This window comes from Accipiter gentilis, chromosome 32 (assembly GCF_929443795.1).
Source record: "Accipiter gentilis chromosome 32, bAccGen1.1, whole genome shotgun sequence".
In the NCBI taxonomy this organism is placed as follows: Eukaryota; Metazoa; Chordata; class Aves; order Accipitriformes; family Accipitridae; genus Astur; species Astur gentilis.
Window position 1 is genome coordinate 2,971,465 of NC_064911.1, and position 19,978 is coordinate 2,991,442.

The 19,978-nt window shown below is 38.4% G+C and overlaps 1 protein-coding gene across 1 annotated transcript in view; it reads left to right on the forward strand.

Moving 5' to 3' along the window:
* Positions 1–5,470: 5,470 nt before the first annotated feature.
* Positions 5,471–19,978, forward strand: part of MAP3K7CL (MAP3K7 C-terminal like) — a 35,304-nt gene continuing 20,796 nt past the window's right edge. The window contains exons 1-4 of the mRNA XM_049834733.1: positions 5,471–5,582; positions 6,991–7,139; positions 9,951–10,059; positions 18,800–18,858. Of these exons, the coding sequence (XP_049690690.1) occupies positions 5,471–5,582; positions 6,991–7,139; positions 9,951–10,059; positions 18,800–18,858 (429 nt within the window). The remainder of the gene's footprint in view (positions 5,583–6,990; positions 7,140–9,950; positions 10,060–18,799; positions 18,859–19,978) is intronic.

Consider the following 19,978-nt stretch of genomic DNA (forward strand, 5'->3'; position numbering starts at 1 on the left):
GGAGCCTGTAGTTCAGATAATTTAAAGATCAGTATTCCCTGCTGCCTCTCTGTGAAGGTGGCATTCCTGTCACTCTCACATGAGAATCAGGATTTAGAGAGCTCAAGCAGGAGCTGCAGCATCCTGCATATAGTTTATGGTGTTAAAACAATTAGCTGGTATTGCCAACAGAGCTTTAAAAGAAAGGGGAAAAAAAGACATTAAAAAAGATTAAGTACAGGTTTAGTTTGGAGATTTGATTTTGTTCTTGGATAATTGTGGATGACCACATAAGGAAAATCATAGAATCGAAACCAGGATGTCATTAGGGGCTTGCATGAACGTGATATGGGGAAACAAGGTTGTTTTTTGACAAAAATAGCTGTAGCAAAAGCAATTTCTTAAAGTGATTAAGGAGTTTTACCATATGCCATACTGGTGAACAGTCAGTAACAAAATAGTCAATAGGTTGCACATGGTGCAACATTATACTATTTTGATCCAGTTCTTGTTCTGTCTTCAAAGGGTGACATGAGATGGATGAATTTCTCAAATGTGTCCTCTAAGGGGCAGCATTGAAGAGCAGGTTTCTCTGTAAGCTGCTGCTGCTATTCATGATATAGAGTAGGTGTGACTAACAAATTAGTGCTTATTCAATGTTGTCTGGAATTACGGGTTTTCAAAGGTAACCAAAATGTTTGAGAGTCATTACTGCCAATCTGTCAAAAATCCTGTAGCAGACATGTTTCAGTTTAAGTGATAAAACCATTGGAATTCTCTCCTGAGGAGTACTCAAAATCATACAAAAAAGTTGGGTATTTTGTTAGGGTTTTTTTTAGTGAGAAACTGATGGCAGAGCCTCTTTGCATTTCTTTCTTGTGAGAAATATCAATATTATGTCGTTTCTAGAAGCAATATGTCATCTTAACTAATGCTAATTAGATAATATCAAGTCTTTCCTGTCAGTATTGCACTTAAACAATATTGTGTGGGTGACTTAATACGGGAATATTCTAGAGTATTAATATCACTGGCTTAGTCCTGTATATTAGATCACGTGAATATCTGCTTCTTCCTTATTAAAGTCCTGTCATAAGAGGAAGAGTGTGACATTAATAATGACAAAATGGTAGTGCTTGGCCCTTCACTTGCAGTCAGCTTCAGGGGCATGGGTAATCATTTAGGATGACCAAAGTTCAAGTGCTCTTCTTCCCCTCTGAAAAAGAAGCAGTTTACTGTCCTACCCTACTTTGTCTTGTCAGTGTCCCAACAGAAAATTGGTAGAGTCTTGTTTTCTGGGCAGGAGCTGTCCCTCAGTAAGATGGCCTTTGAAATTGTCTTGTGTACTTTATCTGCCAAAGTCTTTTTTTTTTTTTTCCTAGTTTATAAAAATATAATATCTTTCATTGGAACAAGCAATTTTGGCTGAATTTGGGTTCATGGGGGAAAGTGGCATGAGCATCCATCGTTAAAGACCTTATCAGAGATGCACAAGAGTTCCAAACCAACTGTAAATAGGGAGGCAGGTCATAAGTCTGACAGTTTTTTACTTTGTAACCATAATGATTTCTTGTTTAATGTAGTTCATTCTACAGAACAAGATAAACTAATGTACACACATTCTGTCATTGTGTGATAGTCATGTGCCTGATACATCTACTGCACTGCTGAACTGTCTGCTCTGCTTTTGCTGGTTATAGTATCATATGTTTTCTCTTCAGGAAGGGAGGGAAGATAAATGTCTGGAGGAGGTGTGAAGACTTCCTGGACTATTATAAGCTGCATTACTAATGGGAAATTTTTGCTAATAAATATTCTAGCATTTATTGTTTCTAAACTTCTCCTTTATGTTTGCAGCTGGCACTGTTAACTAAGGCAGTTTTGGTGCTGAACCAGCAGTGAGGTTTCAAGTAAGGGCAGAATACCAGCTGCTGCTGGGGATTTTGCCACATGCTTCTGGATGCTGATTTCTTCCTTAGACCAGCAAAGCTTCATGAAAGATTGTGTTGACTTGAAAGTCTTGTGTGTGTATCCATGAGAGCATGATGACCTCAGCCATCATCAACAAGTGAGGCTGTAATATCTTGTAGTATCCTCTTCAGGTAAGTTCTTAAGTAAGGTAAGCTAAGCATTCCCTTATGGAATGGCAAGTGCAGTTGAAATGGAGTGATTACTCCACTTTTACATGGATATGAGAGAATTATCTTTCTATCCTAGGACAGTTGGATGTGGTTTAGTGGTACAGTTGGTAAGCAAAATTGATGCATTTGTGTTTGAGTGCTTGCAAGAAAGTGCTGGTGTTTCCAGTTAGCCAGTGCTAGCTTTGAACATTCGGCTGCTGATGTCCCAGTGAGTTGCTGCACACTGTCTATCCATATCCTCCTTCACCATACCCTGTTGAGATGACCCACCATTATTCTTCCCTTAATTAGTTTCTAAAGGTTATTTCCATCTCTGCACTTATGTGAGTGAAGTGTCTAAGTTTGCACCTGTTAATTTCTGACAATAATGAAGCTTTTCCAGTAATATTTCTAACTTCAGCTTTCATCTTGTTTTCCATGCAAGAGATACACAAGGGTCTTTGGCAGCATCATATCTCAAAGGCTTCAGTTTTCCTCCTCTCAGTGGAATTAGCTTCCCATGATTTCTGTCTAGAATTTGCTGTAGAAGCGATGGAGTTTTTCACCAGTCAGATTTTCAAATGATTCAAGATGCAGTTATTTCCCAATGTTCTTAAGGCAGGTGTAAAAATTGTTGAATCAACTCCTGTAAATCCATATTACCTCGACTGAGCCAATTTTTTAATTTCTCTGCAATAATCTCCTTCATTAGGTCTGTATGAACTGTATAACTGAATTCAGCTATTGCATATCATTTTGCCATTATTTATAAAGTTTCTTATGTACTATTTTTTAAGCCAGTGCTCAATGTATGTTTCATGCTGGTTTTAATAACTTAGTTTAATCTGATAGCGTTCAGCCATTTGTGAGTGTAGAGCTTGGGGGAGATTGCATTATTTTGCCTGTGCTAAAATACTACCTAGGCAAGGAGGCTGGAGGTAGTATCTAAGAACAGTAATGAAGTGCTCTGTTGACTGCTTCACTTGTCAGGACTTGGGATGTTATGTTGTGAGTGAGGTGCGACAAGACTAAATAATGTATATTTGATCTATACCTTTCCATTATCTGAAAGACAGGAATGAAGTATTCTTCTCTGGTTCTGGATTTCTGGCTGGGAAAATTGTGATTTGATTACATTCTATTGGATGTTCTTCTGATCGCAACTAGGATAACTGCTGCTGTAGTAAAAACCACTTCTCTATCCAGTTCCATGCAGACTTGCAATGGTTCTCCTTACGGACTGCCAGAAGAGATCAGGTCAACAAAGAAATTCTATTTTTGTGGCTGGTGTGAGGGCACTTATTCAATTACCATGGCAGACAAATGGAATGTACCATCTAGCTTTTAATATTTGGCAAATTCTGAGCCATGCAATCCAAGTGATATTGGAATTTCTACAGGTAAAGTGGAGTTAAAGGATGTGACTCACCAATGTTTATGCTTTCAAAATCAATTCTCTGTAGTATGGATCAGCTTTACCCTGATCAGCCCCAATGTCAGTAAAGGGGACCAAATTCCTCCCACAGTGGAATTTTTAACAAATTTTGCTGCAGAAACAAGTTCATCAGAAATTGTCAAAAATGGGACTCTGTTTGTTCTTAGAGGAATCTATAAAATGAAGCTTTTGCTCGGTGTGCAGTTTTAGGCAAAGCATTTTTATTTTTTTTTTAAATTTCTTCTTGGAACATCTTCCATATGCTAGAATATTTAAAGTGTATTTTTAAATGGTGACTGGCAATCTGTGAAACACCATTTTAGCAAGAATGAGGTCATATGCTACTAAAATACTACTTATACTAGGAAACTGAGATGAATTGAAAGTAGCACAGCTAAAAAAGGGTAGGCAACAGGTGTTTTATTAGATAGCAGATATTGGCTTTTTTTTACATCTGTAGAATAACTGATACTTCATCCTAAAAATTGTTACAAATTTGGATGTTTCTACTACTGAATATCAGAAAGTCCCAGTGTTCCTACTATAGAGTATGTTCCTTTAAGGTGTTTTTGATGAATAAAACATGATATCCTCTTCTAGCATATCACCAGTTTCATAATGTGATACAGGATTGAAAGAATTTTGCTTGGGTACCAGGTATCTGATGACTAAGTTTATCCTGGAAAGAAAGCAGGACAGGCTGTGCTCCTGCACAAAAAAACTGGAGTTACCAGCATTCCATAATTTTCACAGAGGTGACTGTAAGGTGTATGTGCAGCCTCTTAATAAGAAGTATTCTTTGTGTTGCAATAAATGGGAGAGTAATTTTCTTAGATACACCGATTTTATTCACCTACTTAGTGAATAAGACAAGTGGAATTTATCTGTACCCAAAATTTACAGTGCCTTTGGCTATTAATTTGAGCAAGTCACAGAAGTGAAGTATCCTGGACTTCAGTTTGTTGTTTAAAATTGAGATCTTCCCTAGTTTACTGTTATAAACTAATTTAGAGAACCTTTTAAAATGTGCTGTTTAAATCCATAGTGTTGAGAGTTTTAACACCATAGCCCCAATAATAAATAGATGATAAAATGACTACAGTCGAATCATTCATCCTGATGCTTCAGATTCAATGTTCTATATACAGAGTGCTATAATATTCTCACATTTTAAAAATATGCTATCTTCCATATAATAGTAGTTTCAGGTGACTAATCATTGTGTAAAGCACGGAACTGATATTTAAATGCAAATCAGGGGCCTTTTGGTTTGTGCAGTTTTGGTATCTTAGTACATGATTCACAGCTTTCAGAAGCAGCACACTCCCTAGAAAAGGAGTGTGCATATTAAGTGAAGTACAGGTGATTCCACCTTCTTATGTAAAGTGTGTATAATAATACAGATTAACTAGAAACACTGACATTTAAAAAACAAGTATACAATGGATACAAAACATAAAATGATGATGAACTCCATTTGCAAATGCACATACTATTTAAACTGAGTACAACTGAAGTGTCAGTCTGGAAATGTGGTGTCAGAGCCATCTGGAAAAACTATCCCTGGGCTATTCAGACATCATTTCTGTCCAAGACCCTTGCTGTCATGGCTATTGAAGATTTTGCATGTCTAAAGATTTTACATAGAGAGCCTTTTTTAGGCTTTACTGTAGTGGCATGTAATGAAGGCACTCATATCATCTAAATACCATCTGTCCATACAAAGCAGAAGAGGATCTTACCATTTGGGGGAAACCCTGGCTCCATGGAAACTGTTTAGTGACTTCCCTGGCTCCATGGAAACTGTTTAGTGACTTCACTGGAGCCAGGATTTTCTGTATCTTCAAACAAATACTTTCACAGTAATTGGACCTGTAACTGGAGATCAATATCAACCGCTGATGGTATTGAGCTGTAGAATGTTATTTTTGCAATAATGGTTGTGATCAGAGACAAATCTCTCTCCCTCCCCTTCCAAAGGAGACATATAGGGAGGAACCCTCAGTCTTTCCAGAAACACATCAAGAGAAGAGAAAATGGTCAGCACGGTCAGAGGTGCAGTCCTGCTTTTCACAAAGTCTTTGAACCAGAGCCCATAGTCTGCTCTGAAACCACACTGCAGTTAAGAAGACGACCTCTCCAGTTACCTAACTAATGGTGTAGCTGTCTGATACCCTCCCAGGTCATTGCTGGGAGAAAGGCAGTGTGGGTAGAATTTCTTTGCAGTTTAGTCATTTCAAAGTATGAAAAAGGTCTTTTGAGGCCACAAGGGCAACCACTGGCTTCCTGAGATTTGCACTGATTAGATCAATCCTGGGCTAGGGCCAGAAGGTGAGAGAGTGAGGAAGGATGAAAATTTGGCTTCAGACTTTCACGTCTCTGTCTGTCCTGCAACCTCTCCATATCTCAGCTGAGCCAAGAGAAATCTAGCCCTGTGCCTGTGCAGGATATCTGAGTTAGAGAAACCTTTCCCATTTGGAATTAAAAATATAAAATATACCTTCAAAATACATTTTGAAATATAAAAGGAGGAGAACCCCCTTTTCAAGCACAGAACAATAAATATCAAGGTTCTGTATAATCATTCCATAACTGTTCTCTACTTTTCTCCATTTGTTCTAATGACTGTGATAGCAGTCAATCAAAGAAATCATGTAGGCAGTACATGTGCATGACACAGCTACAGAAAATAAAAGTTTAAGCTGAAGAAATTAATCTTTCTTGTGATACTTCAAGGTTTATCTATTAATTGCTTGCCTGTGGTTTCAAAACTGACAAAAGCTATCCAAAATCACACTAGGAAATCCTCTGAGTTCAGTCATATCTCTGATTTAGTCAGCTTCAGCTATCACTGCCATCATCAGCTCATCTATAAATACATCTGCTTTCACAGCGTACACATTCTGAAAATTTGCCGTTGCCTCCTCCGAAGTGCAGAGCTATCATCTGCTATTAGACAAGCCCGGCTTGACCAAAGCCAACATGAACCAAGCCTAACACACCAAGCCCATCCCTTATTGTTAGCTTTGATAGTTGCTGCTATCATTTGATAGTTCGCTTGTAGCCAGTCCAAGTTGGCAGTGTCAGCCCAAGCTGATTGGAGCTGCAGACATTTTTGCTGACTGGAGTCATGCTATCTTTGCCAGTTTGCTGGAATAGACACAGACACTGATTGGGTCATGCTGAAAACATTCCTGTCCTATGAAGCAAGTCTGTTTGTATTTTAGGTTTGCCAGGACTAATGAATTAAAAATCTTGGGCTCGCCACAGTTTGCTGCTTAATAATGCCTGTGACAGAAGGATTTTTTCCTCCCTGAAGCATGACAGCATCATAATCCCTCGTCACTGGCAAGGAGAGGAAGGAAAAGCGGAATTGTGGAGAAAAGCGGAAAAGGGTGATCTTTTGGGACAGCAAAGCCTATGGGAAGTGCAGGTAGCAGCATGTTGCCCTGACAGCTGTCTCAGCTTCTCAGACCTTGTCAGTTTGTTGCTATGCAGCAGGTGCAGCCTTTTCTTTTATTGAAGCTTTACTCCATAAAGGCAACGACAAGCCAAGGCAGTGGCTGGCCCTGGATTATACAAGTGCAGACACTCCGCTAAGTGAGGTAAGGCAACAGGTGTGAAAACTGAACTAAATTGATAGAGCTGTAACAGCACTTAATCTGAGTTCTGCTGCAGATTTTTTATGGAGAAACAGCAGCCAGTTCTATAGGCAATTGTTGTGAAGAAGAGAGCTGCTCATTAAAGCTCATTAAATTCCAGGTTGCCCACTCACCCTCATCTCTGTCTACAGAGATATTGTTCTTCATGCATGGAGAAAGCAGGTGGGGAACTGGGGGCAGTCAGTGTGTGTCTCCTGTATCGCCCTGTTTGCACACAGGCTGCTTCCATCCCTCTCTGTTCTCTTTGATTGCTTTTTGTGATGAAAATCTTGAGGATTCTGCACAAAAAGGAGTGCAGGGATAAATGCAATATAAAAAAAATGGATAGCAGGGTAATTGCTGTGTATAAAGATGAGATTTCTTTTCATGGATTGGAATAAAATGAAAACACTCTTTTGTGGTATGATAGAATTCACCGTTGCTTATTGAAGGGGTATTGATTTTTGCCCTCACATAGTAGGTGGGTAAAAGAGGTAATTTAAAGACATCACAGACCACAGAGTATGTGACTGGGATAAAACAACAGATTTACTCCTAGCAATATTGTTATGGCAACTTTAAATCCTCTAGCAGAATGCATCATTTTAATTTCTTAGGCTATGATACAAAATGTTAAGTATACTCTTATGTGGAAGACCGCTTGAGATAGTAAGCAGATGTCAGGGGAATGTGTACCAACAACACAGAATGATGAACAGCCTTGTTTCAAGGATGTGCTTATCACTTAAAATCTCTTCTTTTTTTTTTTTTTTTTTTTTGCTTTACCTTTTATTGGGAGGTATGGAAAGGAAATATGATAAAGGATTTTGGATTAGTAGGTCTCTTATTTATTCAAAAACAATGAGATGTCTCAGAAGTTTCTTATAAAGTGAGGGTCTGGGGGAAAAAAAGAGATCAATAATGCTCAGACAGTAAAAATTATTTAGTTGGATCAATGCACTTCAAAATAGAATGTTTCACTTGTCTGCAAGGATCTTTTCCTGAGTCCAAAAACATACACCATGGCAATTTAGGTGACTTTTCTGCATCTCTGCCCAATAGATATCAGTTCAATTTTTGTGTGTCTTGATTCTCAGTAATGGGGAATAAAGAACGATCCCTGATATTGTTCATGTATTAGTAGAAAGAGACACTCTGAGCTCCAAATAAGATTTAGTCAAAGTAATAATTTTAGATTATTTGTTATTATTTTAAGAAAAGATTTTGCATTTCAAGTAACAATGTCTTGTGTAGCATTGCTACAGAGTAACCATATCACTCTGCTAGCTAAATATTAAGCCAGACAAAGCAAATAAAAAATAAATGCTGAAATTAGTGGGCCAGATACAAATTTGGTTCTCTTCCACTGATTGCAAGGCAGTGATGCCAGGGAAGTGTTTGATTCACTTGTGCATCACCATGGAAGATTATAATTCTGAAATATTGTTCTGTTCTATTGACTTTCTGAGACTGCCAAATAATTAAGTGTAAATTAGAATGAGTTGGTGAGATTTCCGTGCAATACAATAGCTTCTTTACTGAAAAACTGCAAGACTATTGGCTTAGAAAACTGGCTTATGTTTTCACTAGCTAAATGCTGCGTTGTCTACTGACATGTGGTACAACTTTTAGTAAATTCATTGTATTTTCCTGAAGAATTTGTTTTCTAATTGACTGAGGAGTTTTTATGGTAATTTAAAAGCTACTCTCATAATTGTACACATAGTTGGTATGGATACAATGCACTCTGGATAGCACAGGCTTCAGTCCTAAAATAATTTCTTTATGGGCAGATCTTTTGCATGCATGAAGTCCCACTGACTTCATGTTCTCCACACATGGAGCCAATCAGAAGTTTAATATCTGTGAATTTTAGCAGCTTTGTGCTTGATATACAAGGAGATTAAGTTTGCGTTCTTCTATTCAATAGAGTTTAACCAAAACTATTCATTCAAAAGGTTAAATATACATAGTAGAACTCTGAGTACAACTTTTGAGTGTTCAGAGATGCTTTAATTACACCATTACGGATCAGTAGTAGCTAATTCTTTTGTTGCCTAACGATTCTCTAGTGTCCTGCTTGAAATGAACTAGCAGTTTTCTTAACAGACAGGGTTTCATCTCACTGAAACCACTTTTTGGAATTGGTGGTCTCAGAAGAAAGACCGAGGACTGAGTAAGGTCCCAATCCGGGAGTCAAACCCATGCAGACAGACCCCTACACGTGCACAGAGTTCCACTGAAGAATCACCACCAAGGTTTGGAGACCTAGTAACTTTCTGACCATTGAGTGTGTGACTACCAGGGACAGTGTGACTGGGGGAGCATGGGTGGAAGGTAGGAGGATGGGTGCCTCCTGGTCGACACCATGTGGAGTGGTGTGCACGTTTCCAATCACATGGCAGGCTTGGGGTCATGTTACTCTCAACTCCCCACCCCTTCTTCCTTCTTCACCTTCAGAACCAGGCAGCATTGCCACGAGTCAAGGCTTGCTGAAGGGGCAATGGCGGGGAGCAAGCAGGTGAGGAGAGGGGAAGCTTCCTTTGCCACTGTTCTTTCTAATCTGTAAATAGCAGAAGAAGGGCAGTCTCTGCACTGAATTTCACTTAAATCCTTTTTAAATGGAAAAGCGAAATGGCGCTCCTTTGACTTTGATTCTAAACGTTGCTTAGCTAGAATGAGAAAGGTAGCTGTGAATGCATGAAAGGCATTAAAACTCATTTGTTGAATGGTGTCACATGCTCTGTAATAAATGTATTGTTTGTATTATTGCAGCTGGAACAAACAAGTAAAAGCATTGACTCAAGTGCCCACATGATCACCACCGCCAGGGTACCTGCTGATAAGCCAGTACGAATTGCCTTCAGCCTGAGTGACTCCCCAGGTACAGTTTAATTTATGGAGTAAACCACAATGAAATAATTGCTTTTAAATTTCACATGTTCTTACCAGTGTTTACAATATCAAATGAAGAGCAGTGTTATGGGTGGATTTTTTTCCTGAGTGATAGCATGTGATCAGTTTTCCTGTCTGATAACTTTTAATGTTTCCATTAACAATTTCGTTAGACTAAAACCACTAGACTGACAGTTTAGATCTTAGCTTTCTTTTAGTGGTTTGTGGAATATACTTAGCACTATAATTAACTATCATCCAATTTATCTGCATATGCAGTATGTCTGATTTTAGGGAATTTTAAAACCAGAAAAGTGAAATGATATTTTGTACTGAGGATGAGAGTAGAACAAGAAGAGACTTTCCTTTCAGCAGGAAGGTTGGAAAGTGCCACACATGCCCAGCTTGGTGAAAGATTTCAGGAAACGGATGCCCACATAGCATCTGAGAAACCGGCAGAAATCTCATTGACGTTTATCCTGTTAGCTAGTGCTGATAGAGCATTAATTTCCCCAAACATACCCTGTACATTCATGGACCATTTGGCCTTTGAAATAGATGAATATTATTAGTTTGCACCTTAGATATTAAGGTCTAGAGAGCTGTTGCCAAATGGTAGAAGTCAGAATGAAATGAAGTAAATCAGAAGCTGGGAAGCATCCCCAAAAAAGCTGGCTGTGCTGTTGCTAAAGGTGAGTGCCTGGAGTCAGGGTTGAGATGTGTTTATGGCATGAAATATAAGGATCTCTGATAAGCATAACTGAAACCCACTGCTGATGAGTGCTTTATGGGACGGTATGCATTGTAGGATAATGTGTGAGGCTGCTTCCTGAGCTTTTTGTGAATAGACTCTCAGCTTGACTACAATTTTCTCATTTTAAAAATATTTTAGAATATGCATTACCTTTCCTAGCTAATCGTCGTGTAATATTAATTGGCAGCTACAAGCCTGAAATAGAATCTCATTCCCTAAGCAAGGGAATTTAAAAACAAACATCTTCATACATTATTGCATAATTTTCAGCTCATAACGTTGATTGACACAGAAAGATGGGGACAAGGAATATAAAGAAGCACATGTGGCTATCTATGTGCCCTTTTTCACAAGTTAAAATAATCTGGTAATTACATTATTATCACAGAAAGCAATAAGGAATCATTCTCATCTCTCAAGATATAGTAACATGGTAAATTTCTTACAGGAATTATGGCAAAGGTAGGTCTTGAAGAGAGATATAAAAGAAAGGGGAGTGCTCTTACAAATTACAGAAAAAGAATGCTTATGTGAGACACTGAAAACAAGTCAGGGAAAGCTGAGACCATGGGAAAATCAAGGAGTGTAGAGTGGTTTGTGACAAGAGATGGCAGTAGGAAATGACAAGGTTGTGAATAGCTTGGAAGAAGAGGACATGAAAGGCAGGAAGCCTAGCTTCCTTAACATTGCATCATATTTTATTTTTTACTTTTCTATCCTGCTAATAATTCCAGCCTCTCTCTTAACATTTAGAGAAATAAACTCAGTTACAGAAAGTTAATCTTTTTTTGCTACATTTTGTTAAACTTTTCCTTAATTTTGAGTCCTTTAATGTATATATACAAGTGTTCCTGAAGTAGGCAATCCAGAATCTCTGTGAGTACTAGAAAACTAAATAGCAACCAGTAAAGTGAGTGCCATGTTCTCTGCATCACATCCCCTTGAGGGCTACCAGCAGGTCTAAACCAGCACACCATTTTACCATGTCACAAGAATTCCACTCTTCCTCTTAGTGATAAGCCTGAACATGGTTATTATATTCGATATGTTTAAAGAAAGCAAAGGAAATAAACTTTCATCAGGTTTGAAAATTTCCAGCAAACCACAGTTGAATCAAGAGAATACAAATAAGTATCTAGAACTTTTTCTTTTAAGATGAGCTGCAAAAACATTTAACAGGTAGACCTTTAGGTATTCTATACTTGGCGCTTTTTCCCCCCCTCCTTATTTTTTTATATTTCTTGAATCTTTTTTTCTCCTTGACAAGGATATTTGTTTTCAGTTCAAACAGGAGTTACCTGCTGTAAGTGTGATAGTAGAGCATCAGGTGAGGCTTGTGTACTGCTGGGTTATGTATACAAAAAGTTCTTCACCAGGGCTAAGTGGTGAGGGAATCTGATTTAAGCTTTTCCTTAAATTTTACCTCACTTGAAAGGTCACAGTGACAGATTTCACCAAGAAAGGCTGCATTCTCCTTCCGGGGGCTGGACAACTGCTTACTAGGAGGAACTGACAGCATAAGTAGATATAAAAAGGGGAAACGGAATGTTTCTTCTGGGTGGTGATTATCTCACTGGCTAGGATTGTAACCAAGCACTGGGTGTGAGGAGCAGTGAAAGGAGAAACTGCTCTCAACTCATGAGAAGAGATTACTTTGTGTTAACTGAGCTACAAGACCGGAGCTGGCTTATCCTGAGTGTACAAGAAATAATTTAATTGTTACAGTATTTGTCAGTCAACACCTGATGACTGAAATCCTGGCCTGCTTTGTGCAGTATTTTTAATGTGAAAGTAGGCTAACCAGTTCCTTAAAAGTCTCAGGAGCAGTCCATCAGCGGGTGCAATATAAGAAGACAGTTTTATTGTGTATCTCTTATTCCTGTATATATAGATATCTATGTTTGTCTCTTTTACTCAAGTTCACTAAGCTGGCATCAAACACAGGTTTTCCAGGGTGTGTCTGCACACCGTATTGCACCAGTTTGACTTAAGGTACCTGGTTAAATTAATGAATTTGAAACATATTATTTCAGCCTATCTTATATCATTTGGAAACTAATGCAAGTTGAACTGAATATGGTGTTCCAAAATTTAAATAACTGTTCCCAAATAGAAAGTTTACTGTAGTTTATCAACATGAATTTAATTAAACCAATGAAATTTGATATGTCCTAATTTGTACCACTCTTATTTACTGAACATATTAAGATACAATGATTTTAACAGGAACTTTATTAAATTTAGGCAAGTGGATTTGTTCTGTGTAATAGTTCTAAAGGAAGGTTTATAGGTAAACATTGCTTCATCTTCCCTCCTAGAATAAAAGCTTGAATCTAGCTGAAAAGTTCTGCTAGTGACATGTGGTGATAAATGACTGGGTTTGAAATTAGTAATTTCTTTTGTTTGAAATTAGTCTACCTCTGATAGCACTCTCCAGAAAAATCACTGATAACAAAGGCAAAACATACATCTTCTAATGAAACTGGCAGACAGTGGAACAGTGTAATAGTTTTGCAAGCATAGCAAATGACTTATTTTACTCCTCTTTATGCCTTTGTTATCCTAGTGACCATGAAGAATTTTTTGCTTTTTTAGTTAATCATGGAAGACTGTTTTGCAATGGTTGCTTCTTCAGTAGCAACCTTCAAATCCCTACTCCGTCCTCATTCTAGTTGTAATGGCAACAGAGGCTTTCCAGCATGTATTGGTTGAAAACCAGTGGGAATTGCTAACATATATGGCTAAAATTTACAAAGCTGGTTTTCTAAAAGTACACCCAACCTACAAGTAAGTGGCTTGATCTTTTGGAAATTAGACAGGAACTTAGGTGAGATACCCTCCAATAGATAGTGGCTGTGCATTCATCAGGGGAAGCTTTAGGCTTAGGTGAAGGTATATGGAGTAGGAGGGGTTTGCTCCTATCTCTTCTGTTATGGGCCATTTCTATTATTGGGAGGTCCACGACTCTTATTATCGAGCAAGCCTTCATAGCCTATTCTTGGGTCAGGCAGTGACCATTCCCCACTATTTTATGAGTGAGGTAACTGCGAGGTTGTGTAAGGTCATGTCAGGCAGGGCTGTGAATAGAAGCCTGGGAGCTTCACGCAGCACTGCCAAGTCGCAGTCACTTAGCCACACAGCCTTCCAGGACAAATTTGATGAGTCTATGAATGTCTGTCAGTAATCAGGGCTGGATCTGCTGGATCTCACTGCCCTCCTAGGGCCAAGGCTGGACCCCGATGCAGTTTGCCAGTGTTGTCCCACTGTGAGTTGCAGAGCTTGCAGTTGAGTTTGAGCACTTTTCCTGTGTAAGGGCTGATCCACTTACAGGATAACAGCCTACTTATGTTACCAATTTAATTCTTTAGTTTAGGAGGAAGAGTTCTGAATACACTTGCCCACGCATGTAGGAGAAAAAAATAGTACCTGATTGTATAATTAAAGACTGGATCATAACTCAGTCACTCAAGGAAGCAGAGCTGTGATTGGCATTTCCTAAATTTCGAGTGCTTGATTTAGCAACCTTATTGTGCTTTCAACACATTTACATTTTTATGTTCTATTTCTGTCTATCTTTGTGAAGATCCCAGAGAAACTGTAATTTGTGAGTTTATACCGCAAGTAAATCAGATGTTGTTCTTGAAGTATTTATTCATTAACTATTGCCCATAGCCCACAGTTCAGCTGAATGGAGCAGTCATATAGGAAGAGACTGGGGTATTATATTCATTGTACTGGACATTCTGTCAGTCAGACAGCGAAGTGTGAGGGATTTTGCTTGTCTGTCTACAGGATGGAGGTCTGGGCTATTGGAATCTCCAGAAGGCCAGAACATGATTAAATAAGTGAATTTTTCCAGAAAGCATGATTCATTCTTAAATGTTCAACGTTAGCATGTACCAGGGGACCGAATGCATCAAGACATCACTGATAAGTAGTAAGCCTTTTGTATGAAGACAATCAGTCTTAATACAGTTCAGCTTTCTAAATCAGATGGCTTGTGTGGATCTCTGTACCACACAGCAGAAGCCCACCTCACGTTTGTATTAGTAGGTGCTGTCAGCAGATAGACAAGAGCTCACCTGGGCAGCGAAGGCTGAGCAGCTTAGCCTTGCTGTCCTTACACAAAGCTGCCTATTGCACCATTTCAGCATGAAGGTGCGTTGGCTGGGCAGCATGCTTTGGGAGATTGTTCTTTTGTTATGCTGTTAGTTTTGCTGTAGGAATGGTTAGAGAGCTGGCTCTGACATAGAGGGTACTTTGTCTTAGCTCAAGTGATGGAAAGCAAAAGGAGGAAGTGATTTCCCCAGAGACCCTCCATTAAGATTCTCTCTGTTATAATCACAGTTTTCAGCAACAAGCAAAGCGTATGTATGAACCTGATGAAACAACCATGAAAGTCAAACTATTCCATACACATGAACCAAGTCTTTGGTTAAAAAAACATCAGCTGTGTGTGCGGAGAGTTCATCTCGTAATCAGGGTACAGGTCTTTACTTTTAGTGCACTTTTAAATATAGACCTTCAAAATTAGTTTCGGGATCTATGGGAAATCAGGAAGTGCTACTCATTTAGAAATCATGCAACAGATACTTTAACTTCGGTGGCTGTGACAGAGTCCCTGATCGGACTCCTTCACATCACAAGTTAGAGCTGTTGAGTTTGCTGGGGTGGCCATGACATTCACGTGTATGTTTTTCCTCCTTTCTTGTTGTCTTTTGACCAGAATCTTGACTCATTTTCAGGTACAGCAAGTTGCAGTGTCTGAGTTTTTAATTTTTTATTTTTAAACAAAATGTGTTTTCAACAACCAGCTTGAATTATAAGTCCTTTTTCTTTATGAGTGACAGGGAAGGGAGCAGTAAAATAGTAACCACAGGCGTGAGATGCTGTTTGTATCTGGTGAAGAATCAGCCTAATAATTTTCAGGGTTTTGTGGCACTGAAAAGCCACTAACTATTATAAAGGTGGTCTTTGATTATATCCGTGATTCCCTGTAACAATCTAGGCATTCATTAAATATTGATAATAAATTGAGAAAAGGAGAAAAAGAGATATTTCTGAATTCTATTGTCTGGTTAGGAAGATGTAGAATAGAAAAGAACAAATACAGACAGATAAGGAGATAGTTAGGAGAGTGTTTTGATCTTCAGAACATTTTCTTTGACATTTCAGACACTTTCAATGTTTCTGGTTTTCAGAGTCATAGATTTTTAAGGCTAGAAGCCAATGTGATTTTGTTTGATCTCCTCTGTAACACCCAGTATTCAGGCTTGTAAGGGCAATAGTGATTCTTTTGGAAGAAAATGCAAGTTTTTATCTTTTCTCTTGACTTTCTGAAAACATATTAAAAAAAAATTTAGGAGGCAAATGGCTGATGTCATTTGCTTTCCCCTTGTGTGAAATCTAAATGTGTTTAGTTTTTACCAAGTGATTTTTGTTGTTGTTGTGGTTGTTACTTTGACAACAGTGAAATTCAGACTGACCTGATGCAGTAGTTTATTTCATTGGAAGCTGTGGGTAAAGTTTTTTGTTGTTCTTCTTGTGGAAAACAAGATTGCAGTTAGCTGTGAGGATTTCTGTTAATTTTTGTAAACTAAATACTTCAGCTGAAAATGTCAGAGGAGCCTAAGAGAATTAGAAACTCAGAAAAATTTCAAACCACTGGAGTCCCCAACTTTTCTCGAAGATGTTCTATATATCAGATGATGATTTAAACAAGTTTTAAACTAGCATAACTAAATAAAAACCTAGCAGCTGTTCAATAGATGCTAGGGCAGGCCCATTATAAAATGTACTATGGTATGCCATAATGGTTAGGATACCAATATGTTCTATTTTTAGTACCATTGACTCAGTCACTTGAGTTCAAAAAATAAGCAGGGAACATCTGTTTATTGAAAGGATTTCCTCTATAGTAATTTCTTTCTCTATTCCATCCTTTTTAAAGTATTTCCAATCTTTTCTTTACTGGTTCTTTTCTGAAGATAATCCAATATATTTTCTAATATTCCAACACTGCATTAATTTTGTTTTATTATTAAGATCTGATGCAGTGAAAAATTAAATATTGGTTGATGCTTCTTTAAAATTCTTGGGGTTGCTTTTGCTTTGTTTTTCTTAAGTTAAAAATGTTTGAGGTCTCTCCTTAAAGCTACTGTACCAAAGATTGTACTGCTGGAATTGTCAAAACAAATAGCAGCTTAACTGCTGTCCACGACTCTGGTCCAATATCTCTGTCAGAATATTTAACAGCTATTCAGCCAAATATTTGTAGAGCAGCTGTACCCCTAGTCGCACTGAGTCCTATTCCGTCCTTCCTCTTAGCCTTGCTATGTGATTCATCTTTCTTCTTTTAGAATATTAGTCTATTTTTAAATATTGTACAAGAAAGCAACAGCAAATTAAAGGTAAACAGCTGCATATCAGTGTGATAGAATTCTATACAATTAAAGCTATTTAATTATTTTCCAGAATGGGCATGTTTGGGACATGGTGTGAAAAATGAAGCTGGGGGGGAACATGGACAGACGGGTATGACTTTTTGATAATACTGGCAAGACCCCTACCCGATGAAAATATAGAACTTCACTTTGTTTCCTGAGGAAGTTCAACAGCATTTGCTTTTGCCCTCTGTATCACTATTTTTTTTCTTCTCTGGGCACCCCTTCCTAGAGATGCCTACCTCTAACTCTATTAGTTAAAGTAAGGCTCTGACCATATGTTAGCCAGTATGTTTATTCTTCACAAGATAAGGTGACTTATTTTACTTTTTTTCTCTAACCTACTTTGCTATGGTACCACTGAGGGAAGGATAAAGGGATAACAAATATTTGACAAATAATTTAAATCCTAGTCTGTACTGTTAAAGTATATTCAGAATCCTGCTTTGATATGTGGTCCTTTTAATTTTGTTGGGGTTCTGTTGTAGCATACAACTCTGCCAGCACAGAGCAGGTTGCAGATCTGACCTATGTTAGCAATTTTCTCCTATGAGAGCCATCCTTGTTTAATTTTGACACATTACAAATAACTGACTCTGTAAGCTAGCTAATAGTAACCCTCTCTTCACCTCCGGTAACCTGTAGTAAGATGCATAAACAGTCATCACAATCCAATGCAAAACTGATAGTGTGAAAGTCACTGAGAAAGAAATATTGCAGTGGCTAGCTGTGACGCTACCAAGTATGATTCATATTTCTGATCTCAGTCCAGCTACTAGTGGGCAGGTGTCCACATCACAACACTGACGTAACTTGCACAGCCTGTCCCACCTTTGCTGAAGCTTGTACTAAAAATAAAGAAATAAATAAAGACACAGTTTGGCTTGTTGTCATGAATGAACTAACTGTAGGCCATAAAGATTGTTATCTACAGGTTAGGGCAAAGGCATTTCTTTGCAGTATTGAGAAATTTGTGGTGTCTTTCCCGTTCTATCACGTCTGTGTAGGTAACAGTCTTCTAGTTCCAGGGTTGCCAGGCTGGTTTGTGTGTTCTTGTGGTTGCCTTTGAGTGATGGGAGAAAAGGTTTTTATTATTCTTGGTTTAGCCCTGGTAAGTCATTGTATTGTGATGGGGAAGTTATCTTTCCCTTCATTCAAGTAATGAACTCTTCGGTAGTAAGAAGGTTCTTTACTTTGCAGTGTAATGGAGAGCTCAGGAAGAAAAATTGTTTGGATTTATTAAGTTGTCACATTCTACTGTGCTAACTGGCTTTGTTTTGTTTCTTAATTACTGCAATACAAAATAGGCTTTCTGTCTTTCCAGCACCTAAACATTTTCTTATTGCCAACCCACTAGTATTTTCAAGGAGTCTATTAAGGGATCTCAAGTGTAGAAAGATAAGCAGATGCGGAGGTGGTTGCAGGACCCTGATATTATTGTGAATATATGCAATGTAGAACTATATTAAACAGATCATTTGAAATGCTCTTTTTGGTAGACATTGACTTTTAACATCATGTTTACCTTTTAGATGATGCTTCCTCTGAAAATTTCCCTTTGGCTTTTCCAGAACTAGATCAGCAGCTGCAGGTAACTTTTTTTTTACTACAGTTCTGCTTCACATTCACTGTATTTGTTATGATAAAAAATCTCTGGTTGTTACACTAAAGTGAAAGTTTTCAGTGGTGCTTCTCTAACCTATTAACATTTAACAAAACTGTACATTTCCATAGAAGAAAACATTGTCTTTTCAAGATCTGCGGGAAAATTGATTTGGCATTTTTAATCAATTGCAGGGAAATTACTATTTTAACAATCTCACCAGCTTTTTAAATTTTTTTTTGCAATTCCTGTGCAAAACACAGCACGTACTGCTGCACTGCAATGAAGAGTTCTGTGGTTTTGACAGGAGAAGGAATGAGCCAGCTCTTATATTCTTATGCCTACAGGCTGTGGTAAAACCAGTATAATCGGCTTTCTCTGGCACATTCCAAGAGAACGTAAAGGTGTATTTTGTAGTGCCATCTTATCTCTAATCTTACGTAACTAAAGCCAGTCATCAGGATTGATGAGAGCCTCCTCAAAGTTACTCTAGTTCATGCTGCACAGCCAGCAACCCTAATGGTTGCCCTAGCAGGTGTCTGCAGTCAGCACAGGCTACAAGTGGTGAAACCTTTTGTGACTGGTCCGATTTGTCAGCATAGCGCAATGGAGCCCCGATATACTGGATAATCAGATGGCAGTTGATGGCAACTCTGCGGCTCACCAGGCACAGAGCCAGTTCTGTATCCAGGGATTATTTCCCTTTCCTCTGTAGCAGTTCTGGAGTGTTTGTTGGCTTTTGTAAACTACTTCAGATTATCTGTTTCCCAGGAGCATTTAGACTTCCTCTGATATTTCAATATGAAGGCAGTTGTTTCCTGAGTGTAAATTGAGAAAGGCATTAGCAGACCATGTTGTCCAATGATGTCATCCTTCCTGTCCCCATCAACTAGTGAGACAACACTGGAGGGCTGCTGACTTAAAGGACTGACTTTTCTCTCCTGCTGCTCTCATCAAAAGGATGACTGGGGAAGGAACTGAGGATGACAGAGACTCTTCTTGCTCTATCTCTCTAATCCTGAGAATAGGGGCAAGTTCCATAGGCGTAACTAGGAAAGATTAAAGGAATGAATAGCAACTTAAGATTTGGGCTGAAAGAACAGGGTAG